This window comes from Cebus imitator, unplaced genomic scaffold (assembly GCF_001604975.1).
Source record: "Cebus imitator isolate Cc_AM_T3 unplaced genomic scaffold, Cebus_imitator-1.0 Scaffold170, whole genome shotgun sequence".
NCBI classification, from domain to species: Eukaryota; Metazoa; Chordata; class Mammalia; order Primates; family Cebidae; genus Cebus; species Cebus imitator.
The window spans coordinates 534,385-553,354 of NW_016107485.1; the positions used below are offsets into that span (position 1 = coordinate 534,385).

General features: G+C 37.3%; 1 gene segment (V, D, J or C); it reads left to right on the plus strand.

Annotated features, from left to right (window-relative positions):
* The first annotated feature begins 17,637 nt into the window (after positions 1 to 17,637).
* LOC108315333 lies at positions 17,638 to 18,318 on the plus strand. The segment is given in 2 exon segments: positions 17,638 to 17,827; positions 17,994 to 18,318. Coding segments are annotated over 2 exon segments (375 nt in total).
* The last annotated feature ends 652 nt before the right edge of the window (positions 18,319 to 18,970 follow it).

Below are 18,970 nucleotides of genomic sequence, written 5' to 3' on the forward strand. Positions count from 1 at the left end.
GTTGTCCTCAGTTTAATTTTGATGTTTACATGTGGTTCCCTTTCATTTTATCCTGTTTGGGACTTGAATTCATAAGTTTGTCTTTCTTTGAATTTGGTATGTTTTCTGGCCCAATCTCTTTCTCTTCTTCGAGGACTCCAATTAGTTACAGCTTAGAATTTAGAACATTGTCCCACTAGGTCTCCTTGGCTCTATTTTTTTTTTCTTTCATTTTTTTTTTCTTGATTTTAAGGTCTGCCTCTACTCACTAGATGCTTGTAGATTACATACCCCAAGTTGTGACAACCAAATTCATATTTAGATTTGTCAAGTGTCTCCTGAGGGGAGCAAAGTCAAAATTAATTAGGTTAGATAATCTATACTGATCTATTTTCAAGTTTGTTATTCTTTTCACTATCATCTTCATTTTGCTATTGAGCCCTTACTGTGACATTTTGATTTTGGGTATTATATTTTTCACTTCCAAAATTTCCATTTTTAAACTTTGTGGTATATAATCAAAAGAGCTACTTTAACATCATTTTCTATTATTTCTAACATTTTAGTCATCTTGACCTTTCGTCTGTTGATATTTTACTTAAATATTAGCCCACTTTTCTGATCCTTTGTATGTCCAATCATTTTGAAATACATCTTAAACATTTTAAATATTATGTGTATAGACTCTGTTTTCTTCTTCTTCTCATTCTTCCTTAAAAAGCATTCCTCTGAAGAATTTTGTTGTTTTTGCTTTAGCAGGAAATCAAACTAGTTTGGTTCATACCGTAAGTTTTCTCTCCCCTTTTGTGGACTTTGGTAGCTCAAAATTTCAGTTCAGTTCTCTAATCATTTGCAATGTTGGTTTGGGTCAAGTGTAGTTCAGGTATTAGTGTGAAACCTGTTTGGGTGGCACACATCTCAGGTCAGCCCTGAACTCTCTGCTACATTGGTTTTAGTTTGTTCTGCGTTGGTGCCACTCAAGAGGTAGTCTGAGATGGAAATGATGGTTAAATAACCTAAACTTCGTTGATCTGGTTTGAGTCAGTCCCAGGGACATGGAGCTTTGGGATTAGCCTGAGACTTGAGCTGTTTTCCATCTCTTCCCTAGAGTCTCCCTTTTCTAGCCTGGCCCACAGAGGCAGAAAGATTGTGCCTCTTTCAGAGTTTTGGTCTCCTGTAACATTGTTATTGCCACCCTGCCATACACCAGAGGCTTTTCTAAGTGCAAAGCCAAGAGAGAAAAAAAAATGAAATTCACATTTGCACAAGTTGCTTCTCTAACGTTTGACTCCCCTACACATTTTGCCTGCTTTGAGTAATTTCAGAGTCCTCAGATAGTTATATTTTGTGTGTTTTATTCAGTTTTCTCTTGTAACCAATGGGAGAGATGGGCTGTAGGTGTCCTAAGGCTATCTCCTATTCTACTACGTTCCTGATAAACTCTGGTTCTGCACCTGGCCTCCAGAGGGCGATGCTGTGCAAACTGGAGCTCTTGTTTCTGTTGAAGATCAATCCACTGCTCAGTTCCTCCTCCGTGCAACTGGTTGAGTTTTTTCCAGACAGAGACAAGTGACAAGAATCAGGGGTTTAAAAGCAAAGAGATTCATCTAAGCAGTTTTTGCAGTTTTATATAAGCAAGGAGCGTGTACAGCAAACCTTCCTCACACTTCTTGGTCTTGGTCTCTGCAGCCACTTTCCTTCCTGTTCTTGGGAGATCTTGCAGAAAAGAGCCTGCAGTGTTTCCCTCGCTCAGCCATGCTCCTGGTGCTCATCCCACTGCTGGGGATACATTTTGCCTTGAGTGAGTAAAATTTCTTTATGGTCTCTAGTTCCACGGGTTCTGACTAGAAATGCTTACTTTTTATACTGAGTCTGCACTGCTTTCATTGATAGTACACTGTTTTCCAGGAGATGCCAGAGCCCAGTCAGTGACCCAGCCTGACCTCCACATCACTGTCTCTGAAGGAGCCTCACTGGAGTTGAGATGCAACTATTCCTATGGGGCAACAGCCTATTTATTCTGGTATGTCCAGTCCCCTGGCCAAGGCCTCCAGCTGCTCCTCAGGTACTTTTCAGGAGACACTCTAGTTCAAGGCATTAAAGGCTTTAAGGCTGAATTTAAGAGGAGTCAATCTTCCTTCAACCTGAGAAAATCCTCTGTGCATTGGAGTGATGCTGCTGAGTACTTCTGTGCTGTGAGTGCCACAGTGCCTGGGTCTGCAGGGGGAGCTGAACACAAACTGTCTATGCTAGAGGAGTTTTCAGAGACTCAATATCTCTTCCTGTGGCATTTTCAAAGATCTCTTTTTATGATGGTGAATGAGGCAAAGAGGGCTGAGCTGACTTAGGCATTTCTATATAATTCTGCAGTTCCTGTTATGCTCCATGTCTGATAAATTTTGTTTCAGAAGCTTTTTCTCATTGTAGAAACTACATAATGGGAAATACTATTCTAGAATGATGGAAGAGATAGTGTTTTTACAACAGGTACTCCATGGCTTACCTTGATGTTGTCTGCGTTAGGGTGTTGACTATGTGAGCTGTGACATGGCCTAGGAGAAACTTGGTTCTCGTTGATCATTTCATCTCTCATCTAATCTGGAAAACGGAAGATGATTTTCTCATGTTCTTATCTTGAAAATTTGTTTTCTTTTCAAGTTGATCATTCATAGGCTTTCTTTTTTTTTTTTTTTAGAGTTTCTTTTTCTGCCTCTAACTGTGGTATTCATGTGTCTAAATATTTTGTCTGAGTTTATCCTTATTTAGAAAGAACTATGAGAAATTATTAGTCAATAATAAAAGAGTGATTAGAATCATAAGGGACTTGGAAAAATGTTAGGTGATGTTAGTTCTGGCAACTATGTAAGAATAGTGCAGAAGAAAAATGAAGATGAAAAATTCACCCGTGTTTCTCCAAATACTTTTTCACAGTTAGAAAAGTAGTTTCCTATTCTTTTGGTGTCAGAAATGGTGCAAATCTGTATCAGAAATTTGTGGATATAATCCCTTCATTTTTCTTCTAGCTACTGGCATTGGCATTTCTATTCATTGCTTTCACCCCATTGTTATATGATTTCAGCTACTGCAATATTAAAGATTGATTCTTATAACATTTTGATAATCAATCATGTGATAAGTTTAGCAATGCCAAACTGTGCTGGAAGCACTGATAAAAATTATGATCCATAGTAGAGGGTCACTGGACCCAGAATAAATTTATGACTTTCTTTTTGGTCTAGTTTGGAAATAACTGTTTAAGAAGCTTTTATACTTCTTGTTTGCTTGAAGTCCTGGAGGATAGCAAGTAGTCTGGAGAAAAAGGAGAAGGAGAAGGAAGGTTTCTAGCTGTTATTTGGCTGACATTAGAATGTATAAGAGGGTAAGTACATAGGAATCCTCAAATATAAAGTGAATAAGTGAATTGTGGCCTATGGTACACCTTAGCCAAATGAACTAGCAGATCAGCAGTATTTTTTAGGACCTAGTGAGATGATTATATGTGACAGATGTGTTTCAGTGATTCCTGGATGGGTATAAGGAAGGTAAATGGAACATTAGAGATGTAAAATTATGAATAAGGAATCTACTCATGTAATGTCCCCTGCCTTAGTCCCTCCATTCTTTTCTATTTTTAAAGCACACTGTCTTCTATCTTTGATAAGATGGCTAACTTCAGACGACTCACTGTTATCAGCTCAGCCACATTGCCCAAAGGGAGTATTATGGGCACTTTATGCAGAATCTCAAAGGAGGTAGAAATATAGAATTGTTTTGTTGTTGTATGTATTTCAAATGTGTGTAGAAAGTTATATATAGAAGTTGAGTAGTCCAAGGGGTGGATTGATTTATTGACTCTCAGCTTCAAATTCACCCCTTGCTTCTTCTGTGAATGTGGATCTGTACCCTTCAACCATGTTCCTTGCCAATTGTCACAGTATTATACTCTGTCAGTAGAGGATCAGGAAGAAGAGGTTTTGCTTTTTGCTTTCTGTGTTCCCATGCGACAGGTTCCTGCAGCGTGGGAGGCTTCTCCAGTGTCCAGTTCTTGCGGTGCACCCATACCAGGTTTCTGCGCTGTATAGTGGCCAGCAGAGTCCTCCAGCACTTCCATTTTTGGGTGATATTGTAGAAGAGAGCCTGCAGTGAGACATCTCCCTTTGTCCACCTTTCCCCAGATTCAACCCTAGATTTGTGAATTGACACCCTAGATTATGGTTTTCTGGTGAGTACGAGAGGATGGATTTCTCTATAGAAAGTTCACAGCACCATAGTGACTTCTCTGTCATCTAGTAAGCCACAGTTGTGCCTTTCCCAATAAGAGCTGGGTCTCAGCCCTGGGGTGTGGGGGTAGGGGGGTCTCTTCTTGGAGTGTTATACCCAGCCCTAGGAGTAGAGGCTGCACCTTATATCTGCTATTCCTACAGGAATAGGAATAACAGTTTTCTTTTATTTGTATTACCTATTTTCTTGTTACTCTGACCCCGTTATAATTAATAATATTTTATGTTTATATTAAACTTTTACAATTACAAAAAGCATTTCCTGTTCAAATTATTATACTATCTCTCTTTCCTTATAGGACCAGACTTATACATGGACCAAGGGTCTCAAGCCACTCCATCTACCCACTCACTCCTGCCTGACAAGTCAAGTTGCTTGCTTGTTTTATTTATTGCTCATTTGTTGCATTTATTTATGGTTTTATTATTTTACTTATTTATTGTTGATTATGAGAAACTTTACGCAATAAAGAATTACATTAAGAATTTGGAAATGTTATGTTTTTATATTAATGAAATTAATTTTATTTTTAACATTTTGTGCATGTTTGACACAAAATTTTATTTTACCATTGAAGCAAATTGTAATCCCTTTTAAATGTATTTTAACTTCTGATACAAATAGTCTTTCATTCACCAATGAGACAGTGTCTGAAGATGTTAAATTCCAAGTCATTTTTCATTCATCCAACTCTCTTAATTATCCTTATTTTTGATTTCTTTAAAATGAAGGGAAAAGACCATGATAATTTTAAAACAATCTGAAGATAGAATATTTCTATCATCCAGGACGTTTTTGAGTGTGGCTTTCTAGTCAACCCACCTTCTGGAGGCAACAGATACCCTTTGACAATTTTAGAGCTTCAAATCAATGGGGTTATTAGGTAGGTACTCTCTTGTGCCTGGTTTCTTTCACTCATCATGTTCTGGAGGTTAATCCATGTTCATTACTGTAATTGTGGGAAGTTTCCTATTATATGAATAAAGAACAATTTATTTATTCATTTGGCTGTGCACACCATTGGCTGATTACAGAGTCTTTTAGGGATTAAAGCTTTGTTTCCATTCTTTTTTTTTTTTTTTAAATTAGATTCAGAGGTTACAGGAGCAAGTTTGTTATGTGCGTACATTGCGTGATGCTGAGGTTTGGGCTTCTAATGATCTTGTAGTGAACATAGTACCCTATAGAGAGTTTTTCAACACTTCCCTTTTCTCTCTCTCCCCACATTTGGAATCCCCAGTGGTTATTGTTCTCATCTTTGTGTCCATGTGTACTCAATGTTTAATTCCCACTTATAAGTGAGACCATTCCGTATTTGGCTTTCTGTTTCTATGTTAATTCACTTAGGATAATGGCCTCCAGCCTCATCCATGTTGCTGCAAAGGACATAATCTCATTCTTTTTATGGCTGTGTAGTATTCCGTGGTGTACATTTTCTACATCCAGACTGGTGGGAATTTGGTAGCATTCTTAAGGGTGCACGGTACAGGCTGTTCTAGATTTTTATATGCTGTTCATGTAAGAGTAGGGTTAAAGTTCTATAGTTCAAATCTGTATCTTAAATGATTTTATTTAAAAACCCATTTCTAAAATTCATTATGCTATTTAACGTGCCACTAATTTTTCTAACAAAAGCCCAATATTTGAAATTTCCTGTGCTACTTATAAAAGCTTCAGGTGTCATTCATGCTGTGGGTAACTGAACTGTAATTTTCTCTGTTGTGATCTCACATATTAAAAACAATGTAGCTGACTGCCTTGGGGTTTGCTTTCTTGACTAAGTCAGTTGACTCTCTTTAGAGTTGAGACTTAACTAGTTCACCTTTGATATTCTGTGGTTTCTGTTAACAATATTTCATGTAAATTATATATTCTAGCACTTTAGTGTATTTATTTTTACTTGGTAACTGATATATAGATATTATGGACAATATTTAGGTAATTGTTCCTGCAAATCCTGAATATCTATAAGTCATGTAATTATAATCCTTGCTCAACAGTCATTCCAGAGAACTTACTTAGTATTTAGAGACATTTTGCTATATACAGTACATATTAAAATATTTTAAAGCTTATTGGGTAACTTATGAAGAAAATTTTCACTGTTATTTAATATGAAATATGCAGCACATCCAATACAAATTTCCAATTGTTTAAGCACATTAACAAAATTATCAAGATAATTAGACCTCTATCCAGAATTCTATGGGGATGTCTAAGACAAGGGAGCACTTTTGTTTAGGAAACAAATGCACCAAATGTTAAGATATTGTAATATTATATGTATATTTATGACTTCAAATTGCTCTGCGTGATATATTTCATATAATTGGATATTAAAAGTTTGCCTTCATATTAATTTTCTAGAGCTGCTGTGACAAATACCACAGATGGGATGGCATGAGCAACAGAATCTGTTTTCTCTTAATTCTGGAGGTAGAAATCCAAGATCAAGGTGTTGGCAGGGTGAGTTGTTTCGAGGCTTGCAGATGGTTGCCTTCTCACTGTGCCCTCAGGTGGTCTCTCCTCTCATGGTGCACATATCTGTGTCCAGATTTCCTTTCTTATAAGAACACCAATTATATTGAATTAGAGCCCAGCTATGTGATCTCATTTTACCTGTTTAAAAACCCTGTTTTCAAACATAGTTTCATTCTGATGTACTGGGGATAAACATGTAAATTTTACATCAACATGTTAAATTTCAGCTGAGTCACGGTTTAGTCCATAGCAACCCTCCAGGGAAGTAAATGATAAATTCATGAAGAAGATCATTAAAGCTTCCCTTGACACAACACTTTGCTAATTGCTTGTGCACACAATGATCACACATAATTTTGATAATGACATTTCCCTGCTTTCTTTTGTGTTTCTATAGCAAACAGAAATGTGCAATAACAGATACAAGTAGTTTCTAAATATTTTGAATTGTAAAAGGAAGTAGAGAGACCAATGATAAAAATGTAAAAGCTATCATTTAGACTTGTCTTCTTTCTCTCTGCTTCATTGGGATATGGAATTTTCTCATGTTTATGTTTGTCCTTTTCTGCAGCTAAATCTTAATTTCGTTTTGGTTTTTCATCTTTTTTCATCTCAGTTTTCCTTTCTTTCTCTACTCTCTTTTCTGTCTGAATGTTGAATTTTTTTAACCTGTCTTTTTTTCCCTCTCTCTTGTCTTAGATTTCAACTATGCCAGAGCTAATTTAGCTAACTTGCTACTCTTGTATTGCACTGCTCCTTTACTACCTAATCAGCAGAATTGACATTAAAAAAAGAAAAGAAAAGAATTGACATTCTTTGGGAAGTTGTTTATGGCAGGTGCAGTGGGTTAAGTGGATGAGGGAGGGGGCTACAGTCCTTGAACACAGGGGCAGCAGGAAGAATTTCATCCTATATGTTCAGCTTTCTTGGGGGTTGTTGTCTGTTTTTTCAAGCAGCATGTAGCAAGATTTTAAATTTTGTTTGAATCATAGTCTTTGATAAAAATGTGTCCATTACTAATGTGTTTGGATTCATTTTTAACATTTTGGCTTTGCTCAGCATGCTCCTGATCTGTTCTTTCCTCTTTTAGTCTGTCTTCTGTTGCACTGATAAAGTTTTCTTTTCTTTTTCTATTGTTTTAAAGTGTAAATTGTAGTTTTGTTCCTAAAAATATCCTTAAGTTATATATACATGTATACACATATATAATTTTTTTTTTTTGAGACGGAGTTTCACTCATGTTACCCAGGCTGGAGTGCAATGGCACGATCTTGGCTCACTGCAACCTCCGCCTCCTGGGTTCAGGCAATTCTTCTGCCTCAGCCTCCTGAGTAGCTGGGATTACAGGCATGCGCCACCATGCCCAGCTGATTTTTTTGTATTTTTAGTAGAGACAGGGTTTCACCATGTTGACCAGGATGGTCTCGATCTCTTGACCTCGTGATCCACCCGCCTCGGCCTCCCAAAGTGCTGGGATTACAGGCGTAAGCCACCGCGCCCAGCCCCACATATATAATTTTTAAATGCCCAGTGTTATTTTTTTCTTTGCCTGAAGTTATTCTATAACGTTTTTTTCCTTGTATGTCCCCCTCCTTCTTCTTGGGTGTGTTTTTTCTCCTTTGACTTTAGAATTACTTTAGAATTACTTCTGTGGCTGATTGGAAGAAACTACACACCAGCTATATATATCAAGATGGTAATTTTAGAGTTTATCAAATTAGCCAATAAACTATAGCTCCAATGCACACTAACAAAAGTAATAAAAAAGAAAACCATTCAACACAATAATTGGAACATTAATTCATTCCCTTCTTCCTCAGAGGATTTGCCTGATCTTCCCTCTGCCTGGAGTGATTTTCACTACTGGCCACATTGATGGTTCTTTCACCAGCGCCTAGTCTGTACTCCTGGAGCAACATGAGCACATGTGAATAAAAAGAGGGATTCTTTAGAAGCTTTATTGGCAATAAATTTTATGGTTACAAAATAACATCTTAGGAGAAAGGCTGTATAAAGGAAGTATATCCCTAATATGATGCAGTATAGCAGGAGGATCCATATGTGTTAATGCAATAACACCTAAAGATTTATTTTTGAGTTTATAAAGTGAGTTACAAAAAGGTATGCACAAGATGTATCACTTCTATTACACTTTAAAACTATAAATGAAACACTATATATTTCAGCTGTTTCATATATTTTGTGTATGTATGCAAATAGCATCAACTTCAAATTGATTAGATGAAAGAATACAGGTAATAAGGAATGGAAGCACTAGAACTGGGAGTCATGGTCAGAGGAGATTTTAGTTTATCTGGAATGCTGTATTACTTTAAATAATTTCATATATTTGTGAATTCTTCCTAGTATTAAACCAATAAAAAGTCTTAAAAGCCATCACAAAGATTTATCCACATTCTTTTCTATTCTTCTCATAGAAAAAAGGAAAAAAGAGAAAATGATCACCTTCTTCATTAGGTTTTGTTCAACTTTCCTAAGTATTTTTCCTGCCTCTGGGATCATATAGCTTGTAGTTTACGCTCCTCTTAGGGTCCTACTATGTGATTTCTATTATGGATATGTGTTTTTGTCCACTCCAGTAGACTATAAACTAATGTCACATCCGCTTTTAAGTATCCTTAAAACCTAATAAATAATTCACTTGTAGTAAAACTTCAGTACGTGTGTTGGACTTATTTTGAACTAATAGAAGAAATTAAGTGAAGAGTACAAGATGACAATTGCCAAATTGAGATACTAAGTTCCAAGAAATGACATTTTTAAAGTGGCAGTTGGTTCATTCTTAACCTCCATTTAATCTAGGCAGCTATATGGTTTTCTGACCATCTCCGTTTTCTTCATAGGAAACATGAACTGAATGGGGCTGGGTGTATGACTGCTGAAAAGTCAGTTGGTCCAAAGTGGTCTTTGTTGATGATTTCAGTCCACTAGGGAGCCCCTCTAAGATTTCCAGAAATGAAGACTTTTTCTGATGGTCTCAAAGGATGGAACCGAGGATACAAGAGGGCATGTGTGTCAGTCAAATCACAGATAACATGGGACTGCAGTGGGGTGGGGGACAGTGTGTGTGTAAAGTTCACCTTAGGTTTTCAGCTCTGACTTTCTATATAAAATCTCAGGAAGCTGGAGTTCATAGGTCTATAAATCCATTGTTAGAATGATTCTCTAAGCAGAGGTGAGGGATTTAGAGTTTTACTGGGAATCAAGAGAATGGACACTCAATAGAAAACATCTCTATTATATATTTTTGGTTTTAAAATTTTTATGACTAAAATTCCTGAAATTCACTGACATGGAAATTATTCCAAAATACCCCTGATATCTGATTTCTTCATATATCTTCTCTGAGACTAAAAGGACAAGAAAGGAGAATAGGAAGAAAATAAGGACCAAAACCAGAAAGAGAATAGAGAGGCAATATTTAATTGACCAGCAATATGTGTCTGATGGTAACAGCTGTGTGGGCCTGCAGGGTGTGTGGGGAAATGGCTGGACAGAGTGGGAGAGGTAGAAATTAAGTCAGGGTGGATATCATACACACATCCTATTTTTCTTTTAACTAACCAAACTCTAGTCGGAAACACTTTCTATGCAGACAATCTCCTGATTTCAAGAAATTGTATTTATTTCTAAATTCACAATACATGCTATCAAGAAGTTTTCCTTTATTAAAATTTTCATATAATTGAATTCTGCAATTTTCTGTCAAGCTATGTAATATGGGCTTCCCATGATTCTTCAAAGCTCTACTTTCCCCAGCTGAGACATGAATTCCTCTGAGGTGTATCATCCTCTTTCTTCACACACTATCCTACAAATTTCTCTCATATAATGTACTTTAAGGGGAAAAAACATCCTATCTTCACACATTGGAAATATTGCTTCTTCCTCCCTTGCACTATTCACATCCACAATTTTGGAGAGATTACTGTGCAGTCTCAAGGGTCACAGCTGGTGGAGTTTCCTGTTCAGATGAATGACAGAACTCAGGTGTGATTGGTGCTCAGGGCATCTGTGCAAACCATTGACTGGAAGAACAAGTTTGTTTGGACTCAAGACTTGACCCCATTCCAGAGCAGGGGTGAAGGCACCCCAGCAACCAGGCAAGGAACCATAGAGAGGAGACTGGGAGTTCTGCTGGGCCTTTTGTGGGTTCTGGTTTGCAGTGAGTCAGACTGTCCTAGATGAGGGCTGTGGGCAGTTCCTCTGCCGACGGGGAAAGGGAGGGAAGGAAGAGCTGACGCAAAGCTCCTGGACTGTCCTACATCCTCATGAGTGTTTCTAGGGATACTTCACAGGTTTGGAAACTGCATCAGTGATTCCCTAGTGACATAATACATATTTGTGTTTCTCTTTCCAAGCAGGAGTGAGGGGAGTGAAGGTGGAGCAGAGTCCTTCAGCCCCAAGTTTCCAGGAGAGAACCAGCTCTACTTTGAGGTGCAGTTTTTCTACCTCTGTGAACAACGTGCAGTGGTTCTGACAGAGACCTGGGGTGGCCTCATCAATCTGTTTTTCATGGCTTCAGGGATGAAGCACAGTGGGAAGTTACGGTCAAAAAGGAATTCTAAGGAGCTCTGTAGTATCCTACACATCATAGCCTCCCAACTGAAAGACTTAGGCACGTAATTCTGTGCAGTGGAGGCACAGTTCTTGCAGGAAATCTGCAGCCTGGACCCAAATTGCAGCTGGGCCTGCAGCCCCAACCCTTTCCAGGAGAGACATGTTGCCCCCACAGTATCATTTGCACAGCTTTGAGTTTTCTGATTGACGTTGCACTTTTACCTCTGCTAAAATTAGACACTTCAGGATTGTCATTTAACTTTTTTTCTACCCTTTTACTCTCAGAAATCTCTTTGGAGGAAAAAGCTTTGATATGGAACCATTGGAGCAACTTATAAAGATATGAGGACCCAATGTACTGTTAAAACAGATCCTCTAGCAGAGAGCATATAAATTACTGTGAGAAAAAAGTTTTGAAAAAATGTATACTGGTCAACAAATAGAAAAGAGGTGACTCCGTGTTTCATCTAAATGCAGATTTTTCACTTTTCTAGTAAAAGAGAAGAGAGTATATATGATGTGTGTTATATATATATTTTAATATTGGTATTCATATTTTTCACTCCTGGAACCAGTAAAAGATAAAATTTTAAAGCACGTAATGTCATTGTCAGACATTCTCTGAATTTACATATGTTATCTAGGTGCTGACAATACCTCTTTACTTTACACATGAATAAACTGAGGATTATAGGGCACACAAGTCTTGCCTGAGCTCGTATGGTTACTAAACTAGCAATGAGCCTGGGCTGGGACTCCCACTCTCGATGTCTGACGGCAGGTTGTGTGCTCTAAGCTACACACTACAGAAGACTCTTTAAAATCACAAAATAAAAGTTATTTCAACAGATAAATTTGTGCAATGTCCTCACACGCATCACTGGCAAATATTTCCATTTGGATAATTTCTAAATTGCACCTAGTAAGAAAGAGTTCATTAAACCTTTCATTTTGTTACATTAAAATCCATTTGTTTTGTATTACTCATGATTCTGTAACATCATTCAAGGTCTGGAAAAGAGAGCAGAAATTTCTAGGGTTGCCCCCCAAAAACGTACCTGCTGTAGCACAGTTCAAGACTTCTGAGAAGCAAACCCAAAATTTAAACTTAAATGTGGATCAGTTGCAACACATGTAGAATTTCAACCTTACAAAGTCTGTTATGTGGATGTAAGTGAATGGACTAGGAAGGATTGGGGCTCTGAGAACCAAGATGAAGACAAACTGGCAGACTCCGGTGAAGCTGGGAACAGGGCCAGCTTCCTGGGTATGTGACCTGTGCAACCCACAGGACCCCGGTTAATGCTCTGCTATCACTGCCTTGACATTTTAAATAGTTTTGTTTATAAACTTGTGTGAGTAACAGCATGTGGGTGAGCAGAGGAGATACACAGGGCAGCAGAACACAGGACAGAAACATATGCAGGCTCAGGTTCATGGGCACAGTGGGCAGTGTGTGAGCTGAGCAGTTGGATGGGCTACTTTGAATGCATGAGCACACAGGGCTCTCTGGTGTTCTGCAGCTATCCAAAGTGAGTGACAGTAAACTTTTCAGTAAATTATTACACAATAAAAGCATATACATGGACAGGCGTTAAGTTATATTGGAGAGTTATCAGAATCCTTAAAAAAGTTCAGAGACTGGTTTTGAAAGTTGATAATAACATTACAATTTGAATATCTGCAGGTTTAGAAATAGAAATTACATGTAAGGATAGCAGCTTAATGGAAAAGAACAGCATTTTCTTACTTTTCAATGCTATATATATTTTTTTTCTTAACATCTTTTTTTTCAACTTTTATTTTAGAATTGGGGGTTCATTTGTAGATTTGTTATAATGGTATATTATGTGATGCTCAAGTTTGGAGTTAGAATGAATCCATTACCCAGGTAGTGAGCAAAGGACTGAAAAGGTGATTTTTTTCAACCCTTAATCCTCTCCCTCTGTCCCTTCTCTTGTATTCCCTAGGGTCTATTGCTCTCAGTTTTACGACCATGTATACCTAATGTTTAGCTCCTACTTATAAGTGAGAACATGTCATATTTGGCTTTATGTTTCTTGGCTAGTTCACTTAGGATAATGGTTTCCAGCCACATTCACAGCCGCATAGTATTCCAGGTGTATATGGACCATGTTTTCCTTATCAAATCCACTGTTGATGGGCACCTGGGTTAATTCCATGCCTTTGCTATTGTGACTAGTGCTGCGATGAACATGGGTACATATGTGTTTTGGTAGGATGATTTATTTTCCTTTGGGTGTATACCCAGTAGTGGGATTGCTGGGTGGAATGGTAGTTGAACTCTCAGTTCTTTGAGAAATCTCCAAACTGCTCTCTACAGTTGCTGAACTGATTTACATTCCCACCAACAGTGTGTAAGTGTTCCCTTTTCTTCACAGCTTCATCAACATCTGATATTTTTTGGCTTTTCAACAAAAGTGAAACATGGTGGTTTTAGTTTGCATTTTTCTGATGATTAGTGATGAATATTTTTTTCATGATTGTTGGCCTCTTGTATTTTTTTTTTGAGAAGCGGCTGAAGAACATTATTTTCATGTGAAGTTTTAAACAGACATGTTTTAACATAGAGGATAATTTTGAAATTAATTTTTTAATAATTGAAGATACAGTGATAAAATGAATAAACAAGCATTGCGAATTATATCTATATCATTAAGCCACTTCCAGTTTCTTATACAACTTCTACAAGTTATTAAAATTTCAGCAGAAACATTAAAATAGCACTGTATAAATTTACATTGAAAACTGAGTTCAGATATACATAAAACTGATTTGTGGTAAGAGATAAATTGTTTTAGGAAAATTGTTTCACAGGAACCATCAACCATTAATTTACTAAAATTTATATTTCAATTAATCCATTAAACAATTACGGCAATGTTGTCACAGTATATAAAATACTCTTAAGAGCTCCAGTGTCAGTTACATCAGCAGAAATATCCTTCTTGCAGTTGGAAATGAAAAATTCTAGTTAAGATCTTGCATTTAATAAGAGCACTTGACATTGCTTTCATTTATATGCTTGAAAATGAAGTTGCTCCAGGCATGAATTTTGCTAACCTCATAAATTAATTTGCAGAAAAGTGAGCCACTAAATTTTATTAATCAAGATACTATATTAAAGTATTATTATATTAATTTATGACACCAAAATTTTAAACCAATTTTATGTTTTTCTTAAGTGTCATTATAACCCTATTGCGTTTCATAAGTAATAAAATATTTTAAGAAAAAAACCTTTACATTTTATTACCTAATGGCACATTTTTTTCCTGTCTTTTGAATAAGAAATCCTAAATTTTCATTTTGCACTGAGTCCTACAAATTGTACAACCAGCCCAGCTGGAAATCTTGAATCCCCAAGCTAAATTTTGAAGGGAAGATTTCGAAGGCAGAAAGCAATCAGGGTGTTTGAGAAAGTGCCTTTTGCTTTACATATTAGTAAACTCTTATACTTCTTCCATGTTCTCCAAGCTGCTGAGGAGTGTGTGTGTGTGTTTTCTTCAAGACAGATGTGATACGTTGTAAAGATAAGAAATAGATCTCCAGAAGGGAGAATCCTGCCTCCTTACAGCCCAGCCATGGTGTCCACCCTCATAGCACTGCTTGTGATGGTCTTTGTACTTAGAGAGTGAAGTCTCATTTTATTTCATTTTACTATGGATTTAGGCTCCCCTTGATCTATCTAGCACTGATGTTATAGGAAGAATGAAAACTCACATAGAAACTCATCTGAAGGACCCTGTCTTTGTTTCTAAAGAGGCCAAGGATTGATTAGGGTAACCTCAGACCCACTACATTGCGTATAGACGTGAAAATGGTTTTGGGGTTCCATGATGCAAGACAATTTCTCCATGCACTACCATACTTTACACTGCACACAACTAGTCCTCAATAAATATTTGCTCTGTTAAATAGAATAAAATAATTTTACAGCTAGAAAAGCACTTAGAAATCCTCTAGTCCAATTTTATTTTACAAAGGCAGAAACTATATTCAAGATACCAGTATAAAACCATTAGATAGTAAATGAGCCGGGAATAGAAAGAAACTGGATTTCTCCCCTTCCTCCTTAGAATTGCTTCTCCTGCCTCCTTCCTGCAGGACCATGTTGCCCAGCAAAGAAAAACTGATGAAAATCTAGTCACTTTGATCTCTGCAGTTTGGGTCTGGGAAAGATTTGGTCCAATCAGTTTGACCATGAGAATGGAGAGTTCCAATTTGTGTAAACATTTGCCACTTTGGGCAAGAAAGATACTCAGGCCGAACCACTGTTATTCTACTAGCAAATCAGTCCATGACTCACCAGCTTCTGAAGGAGTGAGCCAGAAGTGATGGTGCCATCCTCAACCCCTGAGTGTATTTCTAAGAATTTTCCAAAAAATAGCAAGGTATATACCTTATGCTGGGTGGATATTCCTTGAAAGAAGGATGTGAGCATAATGAGCATCATTTTACATTGTTTAGAAATGTTCACTAAATTGGGAAGCTAAGGGGAACGTTGCCCTTCTGTAGCTGACAGTTCATGAAGGTGCTGGAAAAGCTTTTCCGGGCCAACACTTTGATAATGAGTCTACAAAATTCAACGAAATAATCATCAGGCTGGGAATTTTTTGCAGGGCATGGCTGTACCCCAGATAGAGTTATACAAATGCTGTGCTCCATGTGAGTGGTCATATTAAGAACATTACATTCAGTTCTGAATGCCATAACTCAAAAGGACAGATATTAACCTATGTGTCTGTCTCCAAAAAGAAAGTAATTTGCTCAGTGAAGGATTTGATAATTGTATTGTATGAGGAATGGGTGAGGCAACTGAAGATCCTTAGAGTGGAGAAATTTCACCTATGCAAAAACACACATTTCATATATACATACATATTTATGTATTGAGTTGAGATTCCTAATTATAGCTGTCTATAAATATTTAAAGGTGTGAGATGTGAATAAATTATTAGATTTAGCCTCTATAACTCCAGGGGACTAGTGAGTGCAAATCACAGGAAAGGGGCTTACCTCCTGGAAATGAGATAGTCTTGGTTTCCTAGGTACCATTTCGCATGATCAGTATTTTACTGTCAGTTTTCTATTTGTACACAGGAAATATTTAGGCTTCCATTAATTTATTTTTACAGAAGTAACTGGAAAATATCAAAAATTAAAGTAGATGAGAAATTTTTTTTTTGACAGAAAGAAAAAAACTGGGAAACATCCAGGACTGAAGGAGTTTCTCAATATCTTGGAGAAAAATATTATGGTGGGGTTTGGGAGAAAAATGATAGACATGGAATCTGTACCAGCAATGGCTGAGGCAACAGCAGTTCATGCCAGAAGAGTTGGCCCATACTTTAGAGGAAATTCCACTAAGGATATGAGGCAGTCACTGTATTTAAGGACATATCATATTGATATAAAAAATAAAATCATCTTAATAATAAAGTTACATATGGTTACATTTTTTGAATCTGCAGCCTGATATTTTCCGAGAATTTCTTCTTGTTCTTTCAACACTTTGCAGAAAACAAGACATATAGCAATAGGAAAAGACTTCTTAAAACATGACAGATTTCTCCTTGCAAACCGGCCCAAACTATGGGTCAAATTATTCCTACTGTTGGAGTATTAATAACTCATGGAACTTGTACCCAACCTCCTTTATCATTTTTACTTTTTTTTACCTTTTATTAAAGCCGTTTTTATTCAAGAAATATTCCATATTTTGATTGTTGGTACTGTCAGTTTTCTGGGACTAGCAAGGTCACATGCAAGACCAGGCTTGGAGAAGCAGAACCTCCAGTAATATGCGCTTGAAATATTGAGGGATCCTCTCTCTCTTACTCTGGTCTTTGGCTGACATATTCCTTAAAGAAAGAGTTTTCCTTCATAACAAACAAGTCATGTTGGTAGGCTTGAACTAAACGGAAGGCATTATTTTTTCTTTGTTTATGAGAGTGAATTATGGTATTTTCCTAATTTCAAACATACAAACTCAGCCCCTTATTAACTAAACATCAACAGCATCTACTTCTTTCCAGTTTACAAATAATGGCTCAGTAGAGTGCATAACTATAGAGTTAGATATCTACATTCTTACTGGGCATTTAATCTTTAATTGAACACCCAATTTGTTTGACTCACTGCTGCTTTTGTGCACCTGAGTGGCTCATAGGGTTAGCGAAACACATTCAACCAGCAAGTTCAGTAGTTAGGGATGTGACCACAAGATGGTAGTGTTCCTCTGCAGAGGCAGAATAGAGGGTTCTGAATGAATGGGCTTATGGTAGAAGCAGAGCCTTTTTCTTATTGGTTGGGTACACAATGTGAGCAACTACTATGGTTGTTAGAGGAGATAAGGGACAACCTGGTGATAGAAGTGACTCTTGTAACTGGAGGTTGCAGGTGTATGACTAATCTCAATTGGGAAGAACAATGATGACATCCATTTGCGCTGTATTTATATTCTTGTGGCTGCACCTGGATTGTGAGTTGAGGGTTTTGGGGTAACAGTAAATTAGTGGATATTCTTTAGAAGTTCAAAGAGGAGACTTGCTTTATTTGGGTTTCCTCTTATTACTATGAAAAATAATTCTAGAGAGGAATGACCTAATAACCCCTCTTATATTTCTGATGTTTTTCTTTCTGCATAGTGGTGAATGGAGAGAATGTGGAGCAGCGTCCTTCTACTCTGAGTGTCCAGGTGGGAGACAGCTCTGTTATCAACTGTACTTATTCAGACAGTGCCTCAACCTACTTCCCTTGGTATAAGCAAGAACTTGGAAAAGGACCTCGGCTCATTATAGACATTCGTTCAAATGCGGACAAAAGGAAAGACGGAAGAATGACTGTTTTATTGAATAAGGCAGCCAAATATTTCTCCCTGCACATCACAGACACCCAACCTGGAGACTCAGCTCTCTACTTCTGCGCAGCTGGTGCACATTGCTTCCCAGGCACCTGCTACCCGTACTGAAACCTGAGACTGGAGCTGAAGCTGCAATCCCTTTCCTTTGTCATAAACCTTCAAGTATAGCATTTGTCATACTGTTTGTTTGCAAGTGAAACTAACATATTGACATTAAAAGCATATAAAAAAAGGTTAGTTAGGTTCAAGGTAACCTGGAAAGGCTTAGAACATTTCGTTGACTGTTGCTTAACGAATTCTTTTTTCTAACATTTATATTATTGTATATGTTTAAGGTATGCAACATGATGTTTTGACATACATATACATAGTAAAAAATGAACAGCCAGATGAAGAGATGCATAGGGCAAGCTGTAGGGGAGGGAATCCCGAGCTTCCATGTCTTCTGTGGCTGTGCCTCCTCCCAGGCACCTCTATGTGCTCATTCAGTGATCAGGAGGCTCTGCTCAGTAGATTCTTAAAAGGAATTATTTTAAAATCTAGGCTTTAAAGATGAGTTTACATTTTCCTATAAATTTGGACTCCTCTGCTATAAATAACCCCTTAATATCAATATCATAATCCCTGTTATGAATGTGCTTTTCACTCTTGTCATTTGAAAATTGTATTTTTTTTCTGATTGTAAAACATTATATGCCAAATACAGAAAATATGGAAAAGGCTGGGCACTGTGGCTGACGGCTGTAATCCCAGCACTTTGGG